Genomic DNA, 23,323 nt, shown 5'->3' on the forward strand with positions numbered 1-23,323 from the left:
AGGCTCCAGGATGGTGTGTTGCCTCCCTGAATTCAAGGTCAGGGACGTCCCTGAGTGGGCACAAGTGTGAGTAACCGGTGGTTGTAATGACATGAGCAGGAAGAGAGTTGAGGTCCTGCACTGAGAATTCAGGAAAAGTTAAAAAACAGCCCCTTTAGGGTTGTAATCTTGGCATTGTTCCCTGTCCCTCATACCAGTGAGACCAAAAATAGAAAGATAGTACAGTTGAATGCATAGCTCCCTTTGGGCCCTTTTCCACAGGTAGGACCTGTGCAGGTAGGGTGAGTTACACAAACTTGTGGAGCAATAATATCCTTGCAGGGAGATTTTCTAGCACTGTACTACAACATTCAAGCTAGTGTGGCAGGAAAGTGGGAACAGAAACAGCCGGACGGCAGGTGGAGTGATTAAGGTGAAGGTCAGGGTCACGTCTAATAGGTAAAACAGGCAAGGCTGGAATCATCAATATGGCAGGAATGAAGTGACCCTTATTTTAATGCAAGGTATGTAACATTAGGCAGAAGAGCTTAGCAGATAAGTTCATGGAACTATGAAATTGTAGCTGGTTGTAGTGGAGGGTATTTTTCAGACTGGAGGCTAGTGACCAGTGATCAGTGCTGGGTCACGTGTTGTTTGAAGTGTATGTCAATAATTTGGATGAAAATGAAGGCACCATGTTTAGTAAATTTGTGGATAACACTAAAATTGGTGGCATTGTGTACAGTGAAGAATGTTGTGTAAGGTTACAACAGGATATTAATCCGCTGGGAAACTGAGCCAAGGAATGGCAGATGGAATTTAACACAGGCAAGTGCAAGGAAATGCAGTTTGGAAATTTTATCCAGGGCAGGACTTGCACAGTAAATGACAGGGCCCTAAGAAGTATTGTAGATCAGAGAGTACTAGACTATAAGCCCACTAGTTCTCTGAAAGAACTACTGGGTAGAATTAAGAACCTGCAGGAGTAAAAAGATCCTGATGGAAGTTATCTACTGGCCTAACAGTGGCCAGAATATGGAGTAAAAAGGCATGTAAAATCTGCGATATTATGATAGTCATAGGGAATTTCAATATGCAGGTAAATGGGAAAATTTGGTTAGTTCTGAATCCCAAGAGAAGGAATTTGTAGAATGCCTACAAGATGGCTTTCCAGAACAGCTTGTAGTTGAACTCACTCGGGAAAAGACAATTCTGGATTGGCTGTTGTGTAATGAACCAGATTTGATTAGTGAACTTCCATAGGGGTTGGTAAGATATTGGAATCCATTATTAAGGATGAGGCTTCAGGGTAACTGGAGGCACATGGTAAAATGACAAATCTGTTGGAATTCTTTGAGGAAATATTAGGCACAATAGACAAAGGAGAGTCAGTGGATGTTGTTTACTTGGATTTTCAGAGGGCCTTTAACAAAGTACTGCACAGGAGGCTGCTAAACAAGATAAAAGGAGCCTTTTCTGGTTGGCTGCCAATGACTAGTGGAGTTCCATGGGGGTCAGTTTTGAGATCCTTCTTTTCACATGATATGTCAATGATTTTGATGATGGAGTTGATTACTTTGTGGCCAAATTTGTGGATGATATGAAGACAGGTGGAGGGGCAAGAATTGGAAGCACTGAGTCTGCAGAAGGACTTAGATTGGGGGAAATCTGAAAAGGTGAATGGAATACTGTGTCAGGAAGTGCGTGGAGAAAATGCAGAAATCAGAGATGCAAAGGGACTTAGAAGTACTCATGCAGAATCCCCTAAAGGTTAACTTGTAGGTTGAGTCAATGGGAAGGAAGACAAATACATTCATTTCAAGAGGACTAGGATATAAAAGCAAGGAAGTAATGCTGAAGCTTTATTAGCCATTGGTTGGACCACACTTGGAATAATCTGAGCAGTTTTGCCGAGTATCTGAGAAAAGATGTGCTGGCATTGGAGAGGGTCCAGAGGAAGTTAATGAGAACGATCCTGGGAATCAAAGGGTTAATATTTGAGGAGTGTTTGATGGCTCTGGGCCGCTAGTCGCTGGAGTTTAGAAGAATGAACGGAAATCTATTGAATATTGAAAGACCTAGATGCAGTGGATGTGGAGAGGATGCTTCCCATTGTGGGGAATCTAGGACGTCCCTTTAGAACAGAGATTAGGAGGAACCTGTTTAGCCAGAGGTTGGTGAATCTGTAACTCATTGCTACAGATAGTTTGGAAGCCAAGCGGAGGTTGATAGATTCTTGATTAGTAAGGGCATCAAAGGTAACTAGGAGAAGGCAGGAGGATGAGGGATAATAAATCAGCCATAATGAAATGCCAAAGCTGACTTAATGAGCCAAATGGCCTAATTCTGTTCCTGTGTCTTATGGAAAGTGATGGGCCAGGTAGGTAAGGAGGTGAAAGAGGCACATGGCATGGTTTGGGCACTGAGTACAGGAGATGGGAAGCCATGCTACACCTAAACAAGATGTTGGTGAGACCACACCTGGATTATTCTGTGCAGTTCTGGTTGCCAAGCTGAGAGAAGGATGTGATGAAGTCACAGAGGGTGCAGAAATATTCACAGGGATGTTACTGGGATTGCAAGGCTTCAGCTATATGGAGAAACGGGATAGGTTGGGGCAACTTTCCCTGGAATGTAGGAGACTGAAGGGTGACCTTGTTGAAGTTTACAAAATCACGAGGGGCATAGATAAGTCTTTTTCCCGAACTGTGGGGGTCTAAAATTGAAGGGCACAGGTTTAAGGTGAAAGGGAAACAATTTAAAGGGGACTTGAAGGACAACTTTTTCTACACGGAAGGTGGAAGTATATGCCAGAGTAAGTGATAGAGGCGGGTACAACCACAGTGTTTAAAGAACACTGTTCAGGTTTATGACCAGCAGATTCAGAAAGATCTGGGTCAAATCCAGGGAAATGGAACTAGCTCAGGTCAGCATAGATGGCTTGGGCCGAAGGGCCCATTTCTATGCCGTATTACACTATGACTCTAAGGTGAAGACTGGCAGCTCGATGCTCCAGAGTACAGATGTTTTTGATGTGGCAGAGAAGGAAGTAAGAGCGGTGGGTGAGGTGCATTACTGATTAGGGAGAATGTCACAGATACACCAAGAGAAGACATCTTGTATGGCTCATACAGCAAGACCACGTGTGTAGAACTCAGGAATAAGGAAGGTTCAGACACCATGATGAGGTTACACTATAAGCCCCTTGATATATTTTGTTCCAATTATCTTCTTTCTTGTAGAAGTTGTGTATAATTTATGTTTATGTTTATCTTGTGAATGCTGCTTATATGATGCTATGTGCCTGTGATGCTGCTGCAGGTAATTTCTTGATGTACGTGTGCATATGACAATAAATTTGTCCTTGACTTTAACCAGTGGGAACTAGAGGAGCAGAAATGCAGGCTGATCATGGAAAGATGTAAAATCAGTCGGGTTATTACAACAGGTGATCTTAAATTCCCCAATATTGACTGGGATTGCCTTAGTGCAAGAGGCTTATATAGGGTTGAATCTAGGATGGGTTTCTTAAAACAACTTGTGTAGTCCAACAAAGGATGGAGCTATATCCGACCTTATGTTCAGGAATAAGTCTGGCCAGATAATTGAAGTTTCAGTGGGGGAGCATTTTGCAAATAATGATCACAATTCCACAAGTTTTGAACAGTTGCAGAAAAGGATAAGACTGGACCTCAGGTGAAAGTGTGGGAGAACTGGGGGGAGGTTAATTACAACAGTATTGTGCAGGAAATGAAGAAAGCACATAGATCACGATATTCTGTTGAACCCTTAAAATAGTAATTAAATACTTGTTACATACCTCGTGGGTATCTAGTGAATGTCTCATGACCATGATGTAATTGAGTATCTGGTGAGTATGATGTAATAGTCTTGTGATGGTGGGGTGATGTATTTTCCTGCCAGTGTGAGGTCACATGATGTAATTTTCCCGCCAGTGTGAGGTCATGTGATGGCCTGTTCCAACAGGTATAAAACAGGGAAAGCCTGCTGTGACGCAAGAGTTTTTGTTGGACATCGTTTAAGTCGTCCGTTACTCCGTTATGCTGTGTATTTGGTTTCATGACACAGTTTTGTTTTAAGGTGGAGTTTTAATTCTTACTGTAAGGTACATTGTCGTTGTGCCGGCAGTTTTGAAAATCACTGCCAGTTATGCTTGATGTATCTTCGATTTAATGTTAAAGTCTAAGTATTGGAGATAGAAGATTTACCGAAGTACGGAAATACGAAGGATCAAGTAAAGTTGGTGTTGTCGGCGGTAATACAGGATCGACCTTATTGGATCTTCGTTCTGGAAATAGTAACCTGCATCCTAGATAGCCTCTGCATTGTAAGAGCAGAAAGGGTTGGGCGCAGTGTTATTCACCAAGGAAAAGGTCAGTTCCTTAAAGCCGTTTTTATTTCCTTCATCGTGAATCCTTTGGGCAAGGCATATTTCGGCTGGGATCAGCAATAATGTCACACGGTCAAGGAATTCATTACTTCAGGAAAGTCTCTCCTAATTGACTGTATAAATCACTTGGATTTTCGCATTTATCACTTTAAGAAATGTGTTGGCATTTATCACTTTAAGAACTGTTCAAGTTGCCGTATAGCAGTTAACTTCCAGTTAAGTTAGTCATTTGTTTACTTTTCATTTCTATTGATCAGTGTTTAAATAAATGTTTATTTGTTTATTAAAAAAACCTGTCTCAATTCTATATTCATTGTTGCCGTATCGTAACATACTTAATAAAAGTAATCCCTTCTGCTGATACAAAATCCATATCCCTCAGAGTCTCTATCATATTTGTCTCCACTACAATCCCTGGCAGTATGCTCCACACAGCCACCACTCTCTATGTAACAAAATTGCCCCACACATCTTTGAACTTGCTTCCTTTCATTTAATTGTATGCTCTCTTGTATTAGACATTTTAGACCCTAGGAAAATATACTGGCTGCCTATTCTATTTATGCATCCCATAACCTTATAATCTTCAATTAATTCTCCCTCAGCCTCTGCCACTCCTGAGAAAATAACCCCCGTTTTCCCTCTAATCCAGGCAGCTTCTTGGCAAATAGATTGGGAGCAGCTACTGAGAGTAAATCCACATCTGACACACGGCAGTCTTTTGCAGGCCGGTTGATTAGAGTTCAGGACCAGCATTTTCTTATCAGGATGAAAGATAAGGATGGAAATGTTCAGGAACCACGAATGACAAGAGATATTGTAAGTTCAGTCAAAAAGAGTAAGGTTTAATAAGATTATTAATAAGATCTTCCACAGGGATCTGTACTAGAACCCCTGCTCCTTGTGGTTTTTATAAATGATTTAGATAAGGAAGTGGAAGGGTGGATGTGATGTAAGTTTGCATGTGACACAAAAGCTGGCGGAGTTGTGGACAGTTTAGAAGATTGTCGTATGTTACAATGGGGCATTGACAGGATGGGCTAAAGAGTGGCAGATGGAATTCAATCCAGAGAAACATGGAGTGATTCCCTTTGAACTTGAAGGCAGAGTACAAGGTTAATGGCGGAATTCTGAGCAGTGTGGAAGGATGGAGGGATCAGGTCCCTCAAGGTTGCTAGGGTGGCTAAGAAGGTGGTTTTGTGTTAGCCTTGGTTAGTCTGGGAGTTGAGTTTAAGAGCCGTGAGGTAATGTTGCAGGTCTATAAACCTCTGGTTAGATCACACCTGGAGTATTGTATTCAGTTCTAGTCACCCCATTATAGGAAACTATAGGGAGGGTGCAGGGGAGGTTTACCAGGATGCTGCTAGCTGAGCTGGAGAGCGTGTCTTATGTAGAGAGGTTGAGTGAAAGAGGGCTTTTCCCTTTGGAGTGAAGGGAGAGAAGAAGTGACTTGATCGAGATGAAAGGCATAGATAGAGTGGACAGCCAGTGCCATTTTTTCCAGATGGCAATGGCAAATATGAGAGGGCATAATTTTAAGGAGGAAAGTACAGGGGGAAGTCAGAAGTAGTTTTTTCACACAGAGTATGGTAGGTACACGGAAGGCACTGCTGAGGGTGATGGCAGAGGCAGATACATTGGACTTTGAAGAGACTCTTAGAAAGAGGAATGGAGGGCGATGTGGGACGGAAGAGTTGGATTGATCGTAGAGTAAGTTAAAAGGTTGGCACGACATTTCAGTGTGGAGTAGGCCCTTCTGGCCCTTTGAGCCATGCCACCCAGCAATCTCCCAACTTAACCCTAGCCTAATCACGGAACAATTTGCAATGACCCATTAACCTACCAACTGGTACGTCTTTGGGAGGAAACTGGAGCACCTGGAGGAAACCCATGTGGACACAAGGAGAACATACAAACTCCTTATGGGCAGTGGCAGGAATTGAACCTGGGTTGCCTGTGCTGTAAAATGTTGTCTTAACCACTACACTACTGAGCCGCCCTACATCATGGGCCAAAGGTTTTATACTGTGCCATATAAACATACTATGTCCTATGTTTAGGAAGCTGAAATCAGAGAATACCTTCAGGAACATAAAGGAAGTAAGAAAAATCTTGAATATGAAGTTAGGAGAGCTAAACGGAGCTGTCAAATGACCTTGGCAGTAGGATTAAGGAGAATACCAATGAATTTGGTACTTAAATCAAGAGGTAAGAGGAAGTTAGGGAAAGGCTGTGTTTACTAAAGGACAAAGGGGGGAATTTATCCCTGAAGCCAAAAGAAGTGGCTGAGGTCCTTATGAGTACTTACATTGGTAGTCGCCAAGGAGAAGGACAAGTTTGATGGCCAGATCTAAGAGGGCTATATTGATATCCTAGGGCATCTGGAGATATTTGATCCTGAGGTTCTTCAAAGGTCAAGAATGAGGCATAAAGTTGGTGGTTACAGCCATTTTATTAGGGGTTCATAACAAAGAAAATAATTATAACCAACAAAATACTCTGCTGTAAGAAAGAGAGAAAACTAAGAGGGGAAAGAAATACCGAGAACAAAGCACAAAGAGGTCAAGTTTAAATTCAAGTTCAAGTTTAATTGTCATTCAACCAACACATGAATACAACCAAACGAAACAGGAAGATGCAAATCACAGAAGTGACAATCACACATAGACCATATCATTATGATAGGAGAGAAACATAACAGTTACAAAAATAAATCTTAAAATAAATAAAAATAAAGCCCAACTCCCTGAATGTGATGGTCTGTAGACTGATGGTGCATGGATGTTATCCTGGAGTCACGTTTCCGCAAGAACAGCTCACAGTAATTCCTCATATGGTGTAGTGCAGCCACAGACGAAGGCAATTCATCTTGTCTCCTACTGAACCAACACTGGAGGGGGGCACCAACTCAGCGAGGACACAGCCAGCTCCAGTGTTTCCTTCCTCGTCGGCCAGACAACCCCAAAGTATAATGAGGGTCTGATCTATGCCACAACCGAATTCACACAGCTCTTCCTCCGCACCCCACCCCACCCCCCCCACCGCGTGAATCAGACTCACAGTATTCTACATTACAACTGTCCAAAAAGGTCTTGCAATCATAACAAAATTTCCCATCCATTCGATCACACATGACACTGGGCGCTTGAACAAGCCTGCAACGCGATGCACAAGTCCGGCTCCACCCCATCCAGCAACTCGCTAGTGCGGCAGACCTGCAGTACTTGTTGCCCTTAATATCCAGTAGCGTCATGCCATCATGAAAAAAAACGTAAAGGATGAACAATTTCACCCAGAGAGGCTGCTGTGTCGGAGTGCACTACTAACTTACCAAAGGATGCCATGGTTGTCTTACACAAGCTAGAGAGATTGCAAGACATTCCATGATGAGAAGCAGCCTATGAAATAATCAGGTTCAATGGCATGACTCCAGCTGCAGAGAAATTTCTAGAAAAATGCAGAATCAGCCGTATTATAATTAGTGAAACTTCACTGAACCTTAACACACACAAAGATGATTATATAAAAATATAAGCAAGAAAAGGAAAAAATTAAACTATGAGAAAAATAACAATTTTGCATTCCAATCCAACAGTGCTGTTCAAGACTGTTTAATGTCATTTCCAGTACACAAATGTAAAGGAGACCCCCGGCTTTCAAGAGATATTGAGGCCCTGGTTAAGTAGAGAAAGGTGGTGCAAAGCAGATATAGGCAGGCGGGAACAAGTGGGGTGCTTATAGAGTATAAGAAATACAAGAGAAAGAAATCAGAAAGGCTAAACGAAGGCATAAGGTTGCCCTGGCAGACAAGGTGAAGAGGAATCCTGAGGGATTCTGCGGGAATGTTAAGATTGCCAATAGACAAAATGGACAAAATTGGTCCTCTGGAAGATGAGAATGGTAATCCATGTGTGGAGCCAAAAGAGATGGGAAAAACCTTAAATTAATATTTGCACCTGTATTAACTCAGGAGACAGACACAGAGTCGATATAAGTGATGTGAAATGGCATACACTTCATGGACCCTATACAGACTACAGAGGAGGAGCTGTTTGCTGTCCGAGGCAAATTAGGGGGGATAAATCCCCAGGGCCTGACAAGGTGTTCCCCTGGACTCTGTGGGAGGCAGGTACAGAAATTGCCGTGGCCCTAACAGAGATATTTAAATCATTCTTAGCGACAGGTGAGGTACAAGAGGATTGGAAGATAGTTAATGTTGCTCCACTGTTCAAGAACGGCTCTGAAAGTAAACCAGGAAGTTATAGGCCTGTGAACCTGACATCAGTTGTGGGAAAGTTATTGGAAGGTATTCTAAGGGACCAGATATATAAATATTTGGATTGACATGGACTGATTAGAGATAGTCACCAAGGTTTTGTGCGTGGTAGGTCACATCTAACCAATCTTATAGAGTTTTTCAAGGAAGTTACCAGGAAAATGAATGAATCCAAGGTGGTGGATGGTGTCTACATGGACTTTTTCAAGGCATTTGACTAGGTCCCACATGGGTGATTGGTCAAGAAAGTTTAGTCATTCAGCATTAAAGATGAGGTAGTAAATTGGATTAGATATTGACTTTGTGGGAGAAGCCAGAGAGTGGTAGTAGATTGGTGCTAGGTCTGTTGTTGTTTGTCATCTTTTTCAATGATGTGGATGATAGTGTGGTTAACTGGGTCAGCAAATTTGTGGATGACACCAAGGTTGGGGGTGTAGTGGACAGTGAGGAGGGCCCTCATTTCTTGCAGTGGTATCTGGACCAAATGGAATAAAGGGCTGAAAAATGGCAAATGGAATTTAATGCAGACAAGTGTGAGGTGTTGCACGTAGGTAGAACCAACAAGGGTTGGTCTTGCACAGTGAACGGTAGGACGCTGAGGAATGCGGTAGAACAAAGGGATCATGGAATACAGGTTCATAATTGATTGAAATTAGTGGCATGGGTAGATAGAGACATAAAGAAGACTTTTGGCACAATGGCCTTCATAAATCGAGTACAGGAGATGGGATGTTATGTTGAAGGTGTATAAGACATTGGTGAGGCCCAGTTTGGAGTATTGTGTGCAGTTTTGGTCACCGACCTACAGAAAAGATGTAAATAAGGTTGAAGAGTACAGGGAAGATTTACAAGGATGTTGCAGGGTTTGGAGGACCCAAGTTATAAGGAAAGGTTAATTAGGTTAGGATTTTATTCCTTGGAACGTAGAGATTGAGCAGAGATTTGATAGAGATGTACAAAATTATGACGGGTATAGACAGGGTAAATGCAAGCAGGCTTTTTCCACTGAGGTTGGGTGGGTGAGACTACAACCAGAGGTCATGGTTTGAGAGTGAAAGGTGAAAAGTTTAAGGGGAACATGATGGGAAACTTCTTCACTCAGAGGGTTGTGAGAGTGTGGAACAAGCTGCCAGCAGAAGTGGTAGATACAAGCTCCATTTCAATGTTGAAGAGTAGGTTGCATAGGTACATGGATGGGAGGGGTATGGAAGGCTATGGTCCTGGTGCAGCATGGGAGTAGGCAGTTTTGATGGTTTGGGTCAAACAAGATGGGCTGAAGTGCCTGTTTCTGTGCTGTACTTTTCTATGACTATATGAGAATGAAATAATTATTACTCCAGATCCAAAGAGGTTCAATAAAAACCCAAAAAGATAAAGAACACAATAATAAAAAACACAACAAATGTAAATACATAAGATAGCTTATATACACAGATTGATTGTATGTCCATAAAGTGACGCTAGACACAGGAGTGTCTGTACATAAGGTGACTCAGACAGGAAATGATAAAGTAGTTGTGGAGGGGTGGCTTAGTGGGTGGACGTATTGGTCAACTTTACTGCTCAGGAAAAGTAAACTGTTTTTGAGTCTGGTGTACTTGGCATTGCCTCCTCCCTGATGGGAGTGGGACCAACAGTCCATGAGCAGGGTGGGTGGGATCTGTGTTGTACTGGAATAAAAATTTCAATAAAACACATGTACCAAGACACCGTGAAAAGCTTTTCAAACAAAACAAAACAAATCACTACACAGTGCATTGAGGTAAAACAGTAACAATGCAGAATAAAGTGTAAACACGAGGAAATCTGCAGATGCTGAAAATTCAAACAACACACACAAAATGCTGGTGGAACTCAGCAGGCCAGGCAGCATCTATAGGAAGAAGCACTGTCGACGTTTTGGGCCGAGACCCTTCGTCAGAACTCGTCAGAATTTGTCAGAATAAAGTGTAACAGCTTACAGAGAAAGAATAGTGCAGATGCAAGATAAAACAAGGTAGATTGTGGGAGTCAAGCGTCCAACTTATTGTACTGGGGAACTATTTAATAGGCTTATACAGTTGGGTAGAAGCTGTCCTTGGCACTTGAGCCTCTTAGGCTTTAGTAATTTCCGTCCCATGGGAGAGGGGAGAGGAGAGAATGTCTGGGGTGGGTGGAGTTTTAGATTATGCGGCTGCTTTACTGAGGCAGCGAGAAGCATAGGCAGAGTCCATGGAGAGGAGGCTGTTTTCCGTGATGTGCTGGGTTGTACCCACAACCCTCTGCAGTTTCTTGCAGACACATGTCGAACAGTTGCCTCGCCAAGCCGTGATGCATCCAGACAGCATGTTTTCTATGGTGTATCAGTAAAAATTGGTAATTGTTGATGGGGACATGGCAAATTCTTTTAGCCTTCTGAGGAAGTAGAGGTGACAGTGTGTTTTCATGACTGTGGTATCTACGTGGTTAGACTGAGACAGGCTATTGGTGATGTTAACTCTGAGGCACTTGAAGCTCTCAACCTCCCAACCTCAACTATCGACGTGCAGAAAACAGGAACACGTGCAAAACTCCTCTTCAAGAAATCAATGATCAGCTCTTTTGTCTTGGTGACCTTGACCCCATATTCCTAACTCTGTATCTCCTTCCTGTACACCGACTCATCATTATTTGAGGTTCAGCCTACACGGTGGAATCATCTGCAAACTTGTAGATGGAGCTGGAACAGCATATGGCCACATGGATTAGCTTTCTTCATTCGAGACTGAGGGATTTAAAAAAAAATAGTGAACATTTCACTAATTTTGTACCACCATTTTGTCGGTCAACAGGACACTGAAAGCAGAGTTCAGCAGGGTAAAACTCCCAGTTTCACATCATATAAGGATAGGTTTCAACACACAGCAATAACACACTGGTATTTTTTCAGTATCCACGATATTTTGAGCAAATACTAATTACCTTTTTAGATAAGCATGAGAAGATAGGAGGTCAAACTATTCCTCAGCTGGAACTGTGATCTTCTCCGAGATGATTTGGTATGAGTGCTAAAACAAAATGCTTATTTTTAAGTGCTCCCTTTCATAGCCTCAGCATCTGAAAAAGTGCTTCACAGCAAATGAAACGCTGTACGTGGGTAGGTAGCTCACAGAGTGAAATCATACTGTAGAATTGTTTCAGCACTGGGATCATACTGTCTTTTGGATGAGCTATGCAGCCAGTCCCGTTCCTCGGGCTCTCCTCAGCACCATTCAAAATGATTTCTTTTTAGTGCAATCGAGCTACAGTGCCACTGATCACTGATTGGGGTTCGAGTCCCACCAGTGTCTGTAAGGAGTTAGTATGTTTTCCCCGTGACCATTTGGGTTTCCTCCGGCGACTCCAGTTTTATCCCACACTCCAACTAACTCCAAAACATGAAACTAATTGAAAGCAAAAATACGGAGTCAGGAATAACATATCTTAGTTTCATTTTTCCTTTAAGCGAGCCATGTACGTATGATGTGGTAGCGTCATGACATATGCACTTCACGTATTTTTCCATATAACCTATAACAAATTATTTAAATGAACAAGAACACTTAATCAAACAATAGATTTACAATATTACTGAATTATTACTGCAATATTAAATACTCAACATTCCTTCCTATTTAGATATAAAACTCCACCTCAATATAGAATGCAGCTCAACTTCGAGAAATATATATATATACAGTATACTATATAATACAGCCATTTTTTTAAGACAACCACAGCATAGTCAATTTTAAATTGTCCCATTCAGGCCTAATGATTTAATCGCTGTGGGGGATTTCTTACTCTTGTGGGATAATGTCTTTCCTGACAAGAGGAATCACTCTCCTTGACAGGTGAGACTTGCAGCTGTGATAACAATCTCAGGTTGTGATTCTGAAGCCTCCTCCATGGTGGTTGCTGGGGTTGACTCTGGGATTGCAAGAAGTGGTTCTGACAGCTCTGGACCCCTTTCCTCAGTACTTGTTGGCATCCCAAATTGCAAGGCAAGCTTCACTGGCAAGGTGGATCATAATGTACGAGTACGGTGACTGACATAACCATTTCCTTTGCCTTTTGGAAAACCGTCTCACACTGCCTTGCCCATTGCTATTTCTTCCCGATCTGTAGTAATGAGTTCAGGGGGTGGAGCACAGTAGCCAGGTTTAGAGGAACCTGTTATAGTAATTGACAAATTCTAAAAATGACCGCAACTGTGACATGTTCTTTGGCCTTGGGGCATCCACCACTGCTTGAATTTTCTCAGCTCACTTGTGTAATCCTTGTGCATCAATGGTGTGACCACAGTAAGTGATGCTTGGTTTAAACAATTCTCACTTGTCACATCATGCTCTGAGCCAATAATATTCTAATCTTTTTAACACTATCTTGAGATTTTGGAGATTTTCCTTGCCATCCTTACTGGTAACAATGATTTCATCCAGGTAACTCTGACTGCCTGGACAGTCTTGCAGCACCAGGTCCATGGCATTCTTCCAGAGTGCAGGAGTTACTTCAGAAATAAGTCTATTGTAGGGATAAAGAGCTTTGTGAGTATTTATGATGGGAAACACTTTGGACTCTTCTTCCAACTCCATCTGTAGGTAGATCTCAGCTCAGTCCACTTTGCTGAGGTGTTTTGCTCTAGAAAGGTTGGCAAAGATATCCTCCATCCTGGGCAGAAGGTTAGTTTTCACAATGTAAATCTCAAGGGAACCCAGTCCTGTGTCACTCTCATCTTTAGCAGATTTTTCATTAACAGCATGCAGATTAATGCTCTTTTTGAAACTATGACTTGACATTTTACTGTACTTTTATCTCTGTGCAGTCCATTTATTTTTTGTCTGCTCGACATACTCTTTGTGTATGTCCTACATTGTTTATTTACTGCAGGTTTTGCCTCTAAATCTGCGTTGGTCTGGTTTATGGGAGCCTATGCCACAACGGTAACACAATTTGTACCGCCAAGTAGGTTTCTGCTCAGATGTTGCAATTTTGTTCACACTCCTTTCATTCCTGACTGCAACACAATTGTGTCTCTGTCTGATGAAGGGTCTTGGCTCGAAATGTTGACTGTTTACTGTTTTGCATAGATGCTGCCTGGCCTGCTGAGTTCCTCCAGCATCTGCAGATTTTCTCATGTTCATGTCTGCTGTTTCCATTGATACAGCTATTTCAGCCGCTCTTTTACATGTAAGTTGTGCTTCAGTTAGGAGCCATTTTTGAATATTTTCTTGTAAGATTCTGCAAATTAAATGATCTTTCTGTGCATCTTTAAGCCCATTCCCAAAATGACATTGCTCAGACAATCTCTTCAATTCAGCCATGTACACTGAAATGGACTCCCCTTCCTTTTGATTCCTAATGAAACTGACAGTATTCTGTAATCAGCAATGCTTTTGATTCTAAATATTCCTGCATTATGCAGCAAAGCTCATTTCAGCTGGTTTGGTTGTAACAGTTAAACATCTAATCAAACTGCATGCCTTTAAATCCAATGCATCTAGCAAAACTGGTACTTGCATCTCATTGGCTATTTATTTGCTTCAACATACTGCTCAATCTATTAAATATTCAAAAACCATTTTCTCTTGTGCAATTGAATGAGTCTATCTTACTGACGTGGCCAGCCATTTCTGCTTTTTAAATTTATGATTATTATAGCCCAGTACTCGCTGCTTATGAACACGTGAGTTTCTCTTTTCTCCCCTTTTTTAATTTGACTGACTTTCTCCCCTTCCAAAGAAAAAAAGTGCTGCGCTATTTATTTCTTCCAACCATTTCTCACTGCACTACTTTTTGTCATTTGAATGTCTCCCTGTGCTTTTTAAAAAACTCAAGCGTCTCACTGTGCTTCAGTCACCTCAGGTTCATTTAAAACTTCCTCATTGACACTTATGTTTCGTAACTCCAAAACATAAAACTGATCGGAAGAAAACAAGGGAGCCAGGAATGCGAGTTTAACTTCACTTTTTAGTCTAAGTGAAGCGCATACGTATGACCTGGCCATGACTTGACATTTGCAATTTACATATTTTTATATCGAACCCGTAATGAATTATTTAAACAAACAAGAATGCTTACTCAAACAATATATTTACCATATTACTGAAATATTAAATACACAACACAAAGACCTACAATTAGGATTCATGAGTTGTGGCCATGCCAGCTTGCAGGCTGCCGCCTAAACGATGCCACAAGTGACACACTTCACTGTATGTTTTGAGCTCCAGCTGAACCTTACCATTGCAGAAACCTGAGACATGCAATGCTATGTCAGAGGCCCTTCCTCCATCTGACCAGCCACAGAAAAAGAACTGGTAGGAGAATGTGTTACTATTGTACCTCATTATCCTGCCTGCATTACACTTTCTCTGTACCTTTAACACCATATTCTGCAATTCTGTAATTATTTTCCACCTGTACTACCTCCGTGTACTGACATGATAAAGTGATCTGTTTGGATGGCATGGAAACCAACGTTTTATTCACCGTACTTAAGTAAATTTGACAATAGTAAACCAATTTTACAATTGCCAATTAACCAAATTTTCTCAAAGTTACCATGGAGTGTTGAGGGGGGGGGGGGGGGGAAAGGAACATTATTTTCCAGTTTTCCCAAAAGTATATTCTGGTTAGAAAACACACTTATTTTGTGACAGCAGCAACTGGGAGTGCGAAATAAAAGAGCAGAAAATGCTGGAACAGCTTAGCAAGTCTGTGGAAAGGTCCCTGTTCCAGGACCCTGAGCTGAGCCGGAGGGAGACGCGGCTGAGATGCGGGGTTGTCGCCGATAGAGGGCGTTAGTCACACGCATGTGCGCTAGTGGTGGCCGGACGTGTTTCGAGGTTGCACTAGTGTCGGGTTTCCGGGTGCTCCCTTCTTTATCTTACCCGGTTGGGAGAGGTGGGGGTGGGACTCGGTGGGTAGTGAGGTTCGAGCGGCGGCCACCATGGCGACCCGCAGCCTAACGGAGCCCTTCGTGCTGATGCGAAACCGCGCGGTCCAGAGCCGGCACCTGCAGGCCGAGCAAGTGAGTAACGAGGCGGGAGCGGCCCTGGGCCACGGCGCTGTGGTGAGTTCCCATCCGATGGCCGGTGTACTGCGGGAGGGAGCAGCAACCCGGGCCGGCACCGCTGTCTGAACACAACCCGCCCCCCTCACAGGGATAGGACTCGGGGTCTGGACCCCAGGGTATTCGCAGGAATGGAGTTCTGGTGATTGTTACCCAGTGTATCCACAAGGATGGGGTTCAGGCTACTAGTACCCAGGGTATCCACAGGGATGGAGATCTGGAGACAGGTACACAGTGTATCTATGGGGATGAGGATCTGATGTCAGTATCTGTCAGTCTGTCAACAGAGTCAGGGCTCTGGTATTCCAGGAAAGCAGCAAATCCCATATAAACAGGATTCTGAGGTAGTGTATATTAACCTACCCTGTGAAAAGACATTATTATATCTCAATAGATCTGCAGAATAGGGCTTTGGGTGTTTGTTTTTATATAGAGCAATATTTGCATAGAGTCAGGGCGATTGGTTTTTATATACCATTGATCCACAGAATTGGGTCTTGATTATTATGTGTCAGTGTATTCTTTATATGTTGGTATATTGACTGACAGGGATCTTGGACTATTATACATTGATATATCTACTCCTGGGGTTCTTGGACTATTGTAGGTACACAAGGTCAGAGGGATTGTCATATGTTGGGACTAGATATCACAGGGTCAGGTTTCACGAGTGACTGCATATCAGTATATCCAGTGGGTTGGTACATAGTGATTGTTTTTTAAAAAATAACTATGCACAGAAGCAGTACACTGGGACGACATGTTGATTTATCAACTGTTTGGTGCCCTGGGATTATCAGAACATACACGAGGTCTGGGATTCTTATATATTCCATTATTTTAAGACCCAGGGTTTTGGGATTATTATGCAGGATTTGGTGATGGCACAGTTTATTTGTGGTCAAATGATCAGGCTAGTAATCTAGGTATCTGGTTGAATAATGCAGTGACCTGTTCCAAGATACTTCCCTCGTTTCTGTCAGGACATTACTTCCCCCATCCATGGCTTGGTGTTTGGAGGATGTAATACATTTCACGATGTGTAGACATTTGGCTCTAGTGAGTGATAATGAAGAACTTGAGATCCCCTTTTGGGAGAAGAGAGCATTGTAAATGTCTCCTCTCTCCATTTGGTGCCACCTTTTCACAGTGAAGGTCTCTGTCTTGTTCATATCTTGGAAACCTTGACTAACAATGGGTCACTGACACTGACTTTCTTTGGGATCCTGGTAGCTTTCTGCCTTTGGCAGTTTTCATTGCCAGTGAAAATTCTACCAAGAATCTGATGTGCAGTTGGCATACATCAGCTCAGGGAAATGGATTGGGTTTGGGGCAGACTTGGAGAGGCTGAAATCCTAGCCTATCATTGGGCTTCTGTCTCCTGGATCTCCCCACATGACTAGTCTGCAAAATTATTTAATATTTAAAGTTATTTCAGTGCTAAAATTAATTTCAAAAAGTCTATTGAGTAGTTTGTAATTTGAACCTTCTGGGGAGAAGTTTGTGTTGGGTTGTAATACTGCATAGAAGGGTATAGCAGAGGAATAGGCAGTTTGGGCTATGTGCCATCACGTCTGTGCCAAACATGCCAGATTAAGCAAATTCTCTTCTGAATGCGCATGATCCTCAGCCCTCCATTTCCTGTGTCTGTCCTAAAGCCTCTTAAGTGCCACTATTTTATCTACTACCACCACAACCCGTGGTAGCACATTCTAGGCACCTACCACTCTCTGTGCAAAGTATAATTTCCCCCTCTTTTAGAAACATAGAAACCTACAGCACAATACTTAAACTCTCCTCCAGTCACCTTAATTGCAAGTCCTGAAATACTTGACATGTTCTCTGAGTTAAAGATTCTGACTGTCTCACCAAATATGCATCTCATAATTTTATAAACTTCTATTAGGTCTGCAAGGACATCGGTTGCTGATTACACTTGTCTCTGTGCATGAATGCACTTTATGTTCTTTTATACTCTATAATTATAGCTGATGAAGGAGACACCTCTCAGTTCATAACTAGTTTTTGGTGCAATATTGCACTTGACCATTAAGCTGGTGCTATTGTATTAGAATTGATGACTTTGCAAATGTGTTGTTTCCAGTGTAAAGTAAGAAGCCAATTAATATGGTTACTTTGTCCATAAACGATGAGAACTACTCGTAGTTATTCATGAGTTGTAGGGGCTGGACTGGTCTGTGAGTATGTACGGTAGTAAGAAACATCTGTGAATTCTTTGCAGTTACCTGGTTTTCTGCATTAATTACTCACAAAATGTGGTCTGATCTTCATCTAAGTCACAATAATAGACAAATACAATCTACCTAAACTAATAACGTGAGCAATTGTTGTTCTTCTTAGATGTTCTTAAGCTATCTTAGATTGGGTGTTGTGCAATAACCCAGATCAACTTCACATAAAGGAACCCTGAAGAGGCAATGATCATAATAAGATTGAATTCATACTGCCATTTGAGAGGGAGAAGCATAAGTCACATGTATCAGTATCGCCATGGAATAAAGGGCAATACAGTACATGAGAGAGGAGCTTGCCCACATGGTCTGGAGGGGGATACTGGTGGGGTTGATGGCAGAACAAAGGTGGCGGAAGTTTCTGGGAATAGTTCACAAGGTGCAGGATAGATGTGTCCCACAGAAGTAGTGGTTCTCAAATGGCAGGGGTAGGCAACTGTAGCTGACAAGGAAAGTTAAGGACTGCATAAAAGCCAAGGAAAGGGCATATGATGTAGCAAAAGTGAGTGTGAAGTTGGATGATTGAGAAGCTTTTAAAATCCAACAAAAGGCAACTGAAAAAGCCATAAGGGAAAAGGTGAAATATGAGGGCAAATTGGCCGATAATATAACGCAGGATACTGAGTTTTTTTCAGTTATATAAAGAATAAAAGGGAGGTGAGAGTTGATATTGGACCACTGGAAAGTGATCCTGGTGAGGTGGTAATGGGGGACAAAGAAATGGCTGATGAACTTAATAAATACTTTGCTTCAGTCTTTACTGTGGAAGACTGTAGCTGTATGCCAGAGGTCCGTGAGTTTCAGACAGCAGAAGTGAGTATCATTGCTATTACAAAGGAAAAACTGAGGCAAACTGAAGGGTCTTAAGGTGGATAAGTTACCTGGACTAGATGGACTACATCCCTGAGTCCTGAAAGAGCTGGCTGAAGAGATAACATGCATTGGTCACGATCTTTCAAGAATCAATTGATTCTGGCTTGGTCCCAGAGGACTGGAAAATTGCAAATGTCACTCCACTCTTTAAGAAGGGAGAGAGGCAGAAGAGGGGAAATTATAGGCCAGTTAGCCTAACCTCAGTGGTTGGGAAAGTGTTGGAGTCCATTATTAAGGACGAGGTTTCGGGCTACTTGGAGACTAATGATAAAGTAAGTCAAAGTCAGCAAGGGAAAATCTTTCCTGACAGATCTGTTAGAATTCTTCGGGGAAGTAACAAGCAGGGTAGACAAAGGAGAGGCAGTGGATATCATTTACTTAAATTTTCAGATGGCATTTGATAAGGTGCCACACATGAGGCTGTTTAACAAGATAAAGTCTTATGTTGTTACAGAAAAGATGCTGGCATGGATAGAGGAGTGGCTGACAGACAGAAGACAGTGAGTGGGAATAAAAGGGGCCTTTTCTGGTTGGCTGCCGATGACTTCTTTTCACATTGTTTATTAATGATTTAGATAGTGGAATTGATGGTGTTGCACTTGACCATTAAGCTGGTGCTATTGTATTTGAATTGATGACTTTGCAAATGTGTTGTTTCCAGTGTAAAGTAAGAAGCCAATTAATATGGTACGAAGGTAGGTGGAGGGGTGGATAGTGCTGAGGAAGCAATGCAATTGCAGTGAGACAAATTGGAAGAATGGGCAAAAACATTGCAGATGGAATACAGTGTTGGGAAATTTATGATAATGCATTTTGGTAAAAGGAACAATAGTGCAGACTATAATCTAAATGGGAAGAAAATTCAAACTTCAGAGGTGCAAAGGAGCTTGGGAATGCTCGTGCAAGGCTCCTAGAAGGTTTATTTGCAGGTTGAGTCTATGGTAAAGAAGAAAAATGCAATGCTGGTATTGATTTCAAGGGGAATAGAATATAAAAACAAGGAGATAATGCTGAAGCTTTATAAGACACTAGTCAGGCTGCACTTGGAGTATTGTCAACAGTTTTGGGCCCCTTATCTCAGAAAGGATGTGTTGTCATTGGAGAGAGTCCAGAGGAGGTTCACAAGGATGATTCTGGGAATGAAGGGGTTAACATCTGAGGAGTGTTTGGCAGCTTTGAGCCTGTACTCACTGGAATTTAGAAGAATGTGTGGGGATCTCATTGAAACCTAACAGATGTTGAAAGGACTTGTTAGAGTGGATGTGGAGAGGATGTTTCCTCTGGTGGGGGTAACCAGAATTAGAGGGCACAGCCTCAAAATTGAAGGATGACCTTTTAGAACAGAAGTAAAGGGGAATTTTTGTAGCCAAAGAGTGGTGAATGCTCTGCCACAGACTAAGGTGGAGGCCAAGTCCATGGGTATATTCAAAGTGGAAGTTGATAGATTTCTGATTGGTTGGGACATCAAGGGTTATGGTGAGAGGGCAGGTGTATGGGGTTAAATGGGATCAGCCATGATGAAATGGTCTGAATGGCCTAGTTCTGCTCCTATGTCTTATGGTCTTCACGTCAATACTGAGTACATCATTTAAACAATCATGGTCTATGTTTAAAAAGTAAGTGAACCTCTGTGGCAATGCCTTCTACAAAAGCTATTTGGAGTCGGGTGTTTCAATCAGTGAGCTGAGATTGGAGCTGTGGGTTGTAGAGGCGCCCTGCCCTATTAAAAAAGACACATAAAGTCAGGTTACTGACAGACACTGGTCTTCTCAAGAAAGATCTGTTTATGTGCAGCATGCCTCAATCAAAACAACTTTCAGAGTACCTTGGAAGAAGAATTGTAGAGATGGAAAAGGCTACAAAAGCATTTCTAAAGACCTGGGTGTTTCATCAGTCATCATCAGTAAGAGAAATTGTTTACAAATGGAGAAAAGTCAGTACTGTTGCTACTCCCCCTAGGAATGGGCATCCTGCAAAGATCACATCAAGAACACAATGTGCAATGCTGAAGAAGGTGAAAAAGAACCCAAGAGTAACAGCAAAAGACCTGCAAAAATCTCTAGAACTTGCTGAAGTCTCTTTCATGTGTCCACTATAAGAAAAACACTAAACAAGAAAGGAATTCATGGAAGGACACCATGGAGGAAACTACTGCTCTCCAAAAAAAATTTGCAGCATGACTCAAATTTGCAAAAGACCACCTGGATGTTCCATAACGCTTCTGGGACAATGTTTTGTGAACAGGTGAGTCAAAAGTTGAACTTTTTAGTAGAAATACATAATATATTTAGAGGAAAAGGGTACTGCACACCAACACCAAACCTTATCCCAGCTGTGAAGCATGGTGGAAGGAGCTTTATGGTTTGGGGCTGATTTGCTCCTCAGGGCTGGGACAGCTTACAATTGTTGAAGGAACAATGAATTCAAAATTGTATCAAGACATTTGACAGGAGAATGTCAGGGTAGCGGTCCGTCACCTGAAGCTTAATAAAAGTTGGGTGATGCAACTCGACAATGATCCAAAACACAGAGTAAATCAACAACAGAATGATTTAAAAAGAAGAAAATTTGTTTTTTGGAATGGCCAAGTCAGAGTCCAGACCTACCTTAACCCAATTGAGATGCTGTGTCATGACCTAAAATGATCTAAAATTCCTCCTCACCGTTGTGCAGATCTGATCACCAGCTATCGGAAATGTTTGAAGATTATTGCTGCTAAAGGAGGATGTACCAGTTATTAAATACAAGGATTCACATACTTTTTGTGAATGATTAAACCATGTGTTCAATAAGACATGAAAAGTACAATTGTGTGCGTGTTATTAATTTAGGCAGATTGTATTTGTTATTGTGACTAAGATGAATATCAGGCCATATTTTAAGAGTAATTAATGCAGAAAGCCCAGTCATTGCAAAGGGTTCACAAACTTTTTCTTACAACTGTATGTTGCAAAAGATTCGTCTTCCCACAGACAGCCTTGAAACAAAGAAACATCATGGAACCAATTCAAAGAAAACATCAAACACACAATGCACAAAAAAAGAACGAGTTATGCAAATGGCAAAAAAATGAATGAATATCAGACAAAATATTAAACATCAAACCGTAGAGTCCTTGAAACAGTCTAGGAATGTTCAGTTCTATTTAGTGTTGTGTTTGTTTACTGCAGAGCCAGTTTGCCCCGATCAAAATCACACAAAATAGCAATTTAAAAAAAAAAGAGTAACCAGAAAAAAGCAAAACATGAACTGCAGAGTCCTCCTAAAAATGACACCGATCCACAAAGCATGCCGATTAAACCTTCCCCTGACCAAAAACTCCTGCACTTCTATCGGCAGTGGAGAAGGAGACTAGTCAAACACAGATACCTTCTTCCGGCAGCAGCTAGGGAGAGGGAGACGATCAAATGCAGGCAGACAGCGCTGAACACCATTGCTCATCTTTCGTTCTCATCCTCGTTGATTTCAATCTTGTTTAACGTTTTAATTGGATGTTGTGGAAGGCATCCTTCTTTGAGATGGACTTGGGATCACCAAGGAAAGTTTTGTGGAGACTATCTTTCTCATCCAGCAGTTGTTTGATGTTGACATAGCTTTCATCAAACCAGTCTTTGTGCTTTCTGGTAGTGTCGTGGTTTCTCGTGCCCCACAAATGACCAAGAGACGCAGAAGATTCTTCAAGAAGGGTTAAGCTTTAATTTGCAAATCAAAGCTGAGACAGTCATTGAGCTAGTCGCTGATTGCCCACCGATCCTTTGGACACAACATTTTTTATAGCAATCTCCTGGTCCAGTTGCATTAGCATATGTAATTGGTCTATAGTTGCGTATCACACGTACATCCTGCCACTATTGTTTCTACCCATTGACTTAATCATGTTCTAATCTACATCTCTTAGCTACCTCTCATTAACACACCATTGTCTTCTACATTTTTAGGATTTCATTCTCCTACTAAATTGGATACATGCATAGCAAATAGTAGTCTTAGGATTTATACTTTTAAACTCCAATAGTAGCAAGCTCCAGAATCTCTGTAGTGGTGTTGTACATCAGCTCTCAAAGGGTTAACTAAGTAGTTTCCACATTCTGATTGGCCAGAGGGGTGGAGTATAAGCTTACTTCCAGAGTGTTAACAAAAGACTGCTTTATGTTTGCTGTTTTACAGCTTGGAGACGTTCAGCGATCTTGGGGATTTCTTTCCTTGTATGTATCTCTTGGGCTGGATATGTTCCAGTTTAAAAACAATGAGATTGTGGTTTGTTCAGCATTCAGCACCACACATAGATTTTGTCAGCCTTACGCGCTGTCTATCTCTCTTCCTGCTAATGACGTAGTCAGTTAGATGCCAATGCTCAGAGTGCGGATGCATCTACAAAGTCCTGTTGCAGGTGGCAAGGCGGAAGACGGTATTGGTGATCAACAATTCTAACATTCGGCACATGTCAAGAGTAGTAGAAG

At 41.9% G+C, this 23,323-nt stretch overlaps 1 protein-coding gene across 4 annotated transcripts in view; it reads left to right on the forward strand.

Annotated features, from left to right (window-relative positions):
* Positions 1-15,540: 15,540 nt before the first annotated feature.
* The window catches only part of stx16 (syntaxin 16), a 46,863-nt gene continuing 39,080 nt past the window's right edge, over positions 15,541-23,323 (forward strand). Inside the window, exon 1 of one of the 4 annotated variants that reach the window (XM_073061519.1) lies at positions 15,541-15,738. In XM_073061519.1, coding sequence (XP_072917620.1) covers positions 15,616-15,738 — 123 coding nt within the window. In that variant the 5' untranslated portion in view covers positions 15,541-15,615. The remainder of the gene's footprint in view (positions 15,739-23,323) is intronic. The other 3 variants (XM_073061521.1, XM_073061524.1, XM_073061523.1) reach the window with 3 other exon arrangements.

This window comes from Hemitrygon akajei, chromosome 11 (genome assembly GCF_048418815.1).
Source record: "Hemitrygon akajei chromosome 11, sHemAka1.3, whole genome shotgun sequence".
NCBI lineage: Eukaryota > Metazoa > Chordata > Chondrichthyes > Myliobatiformes > Dasyatidae > Hemitrygon > Hemitrygon akajei.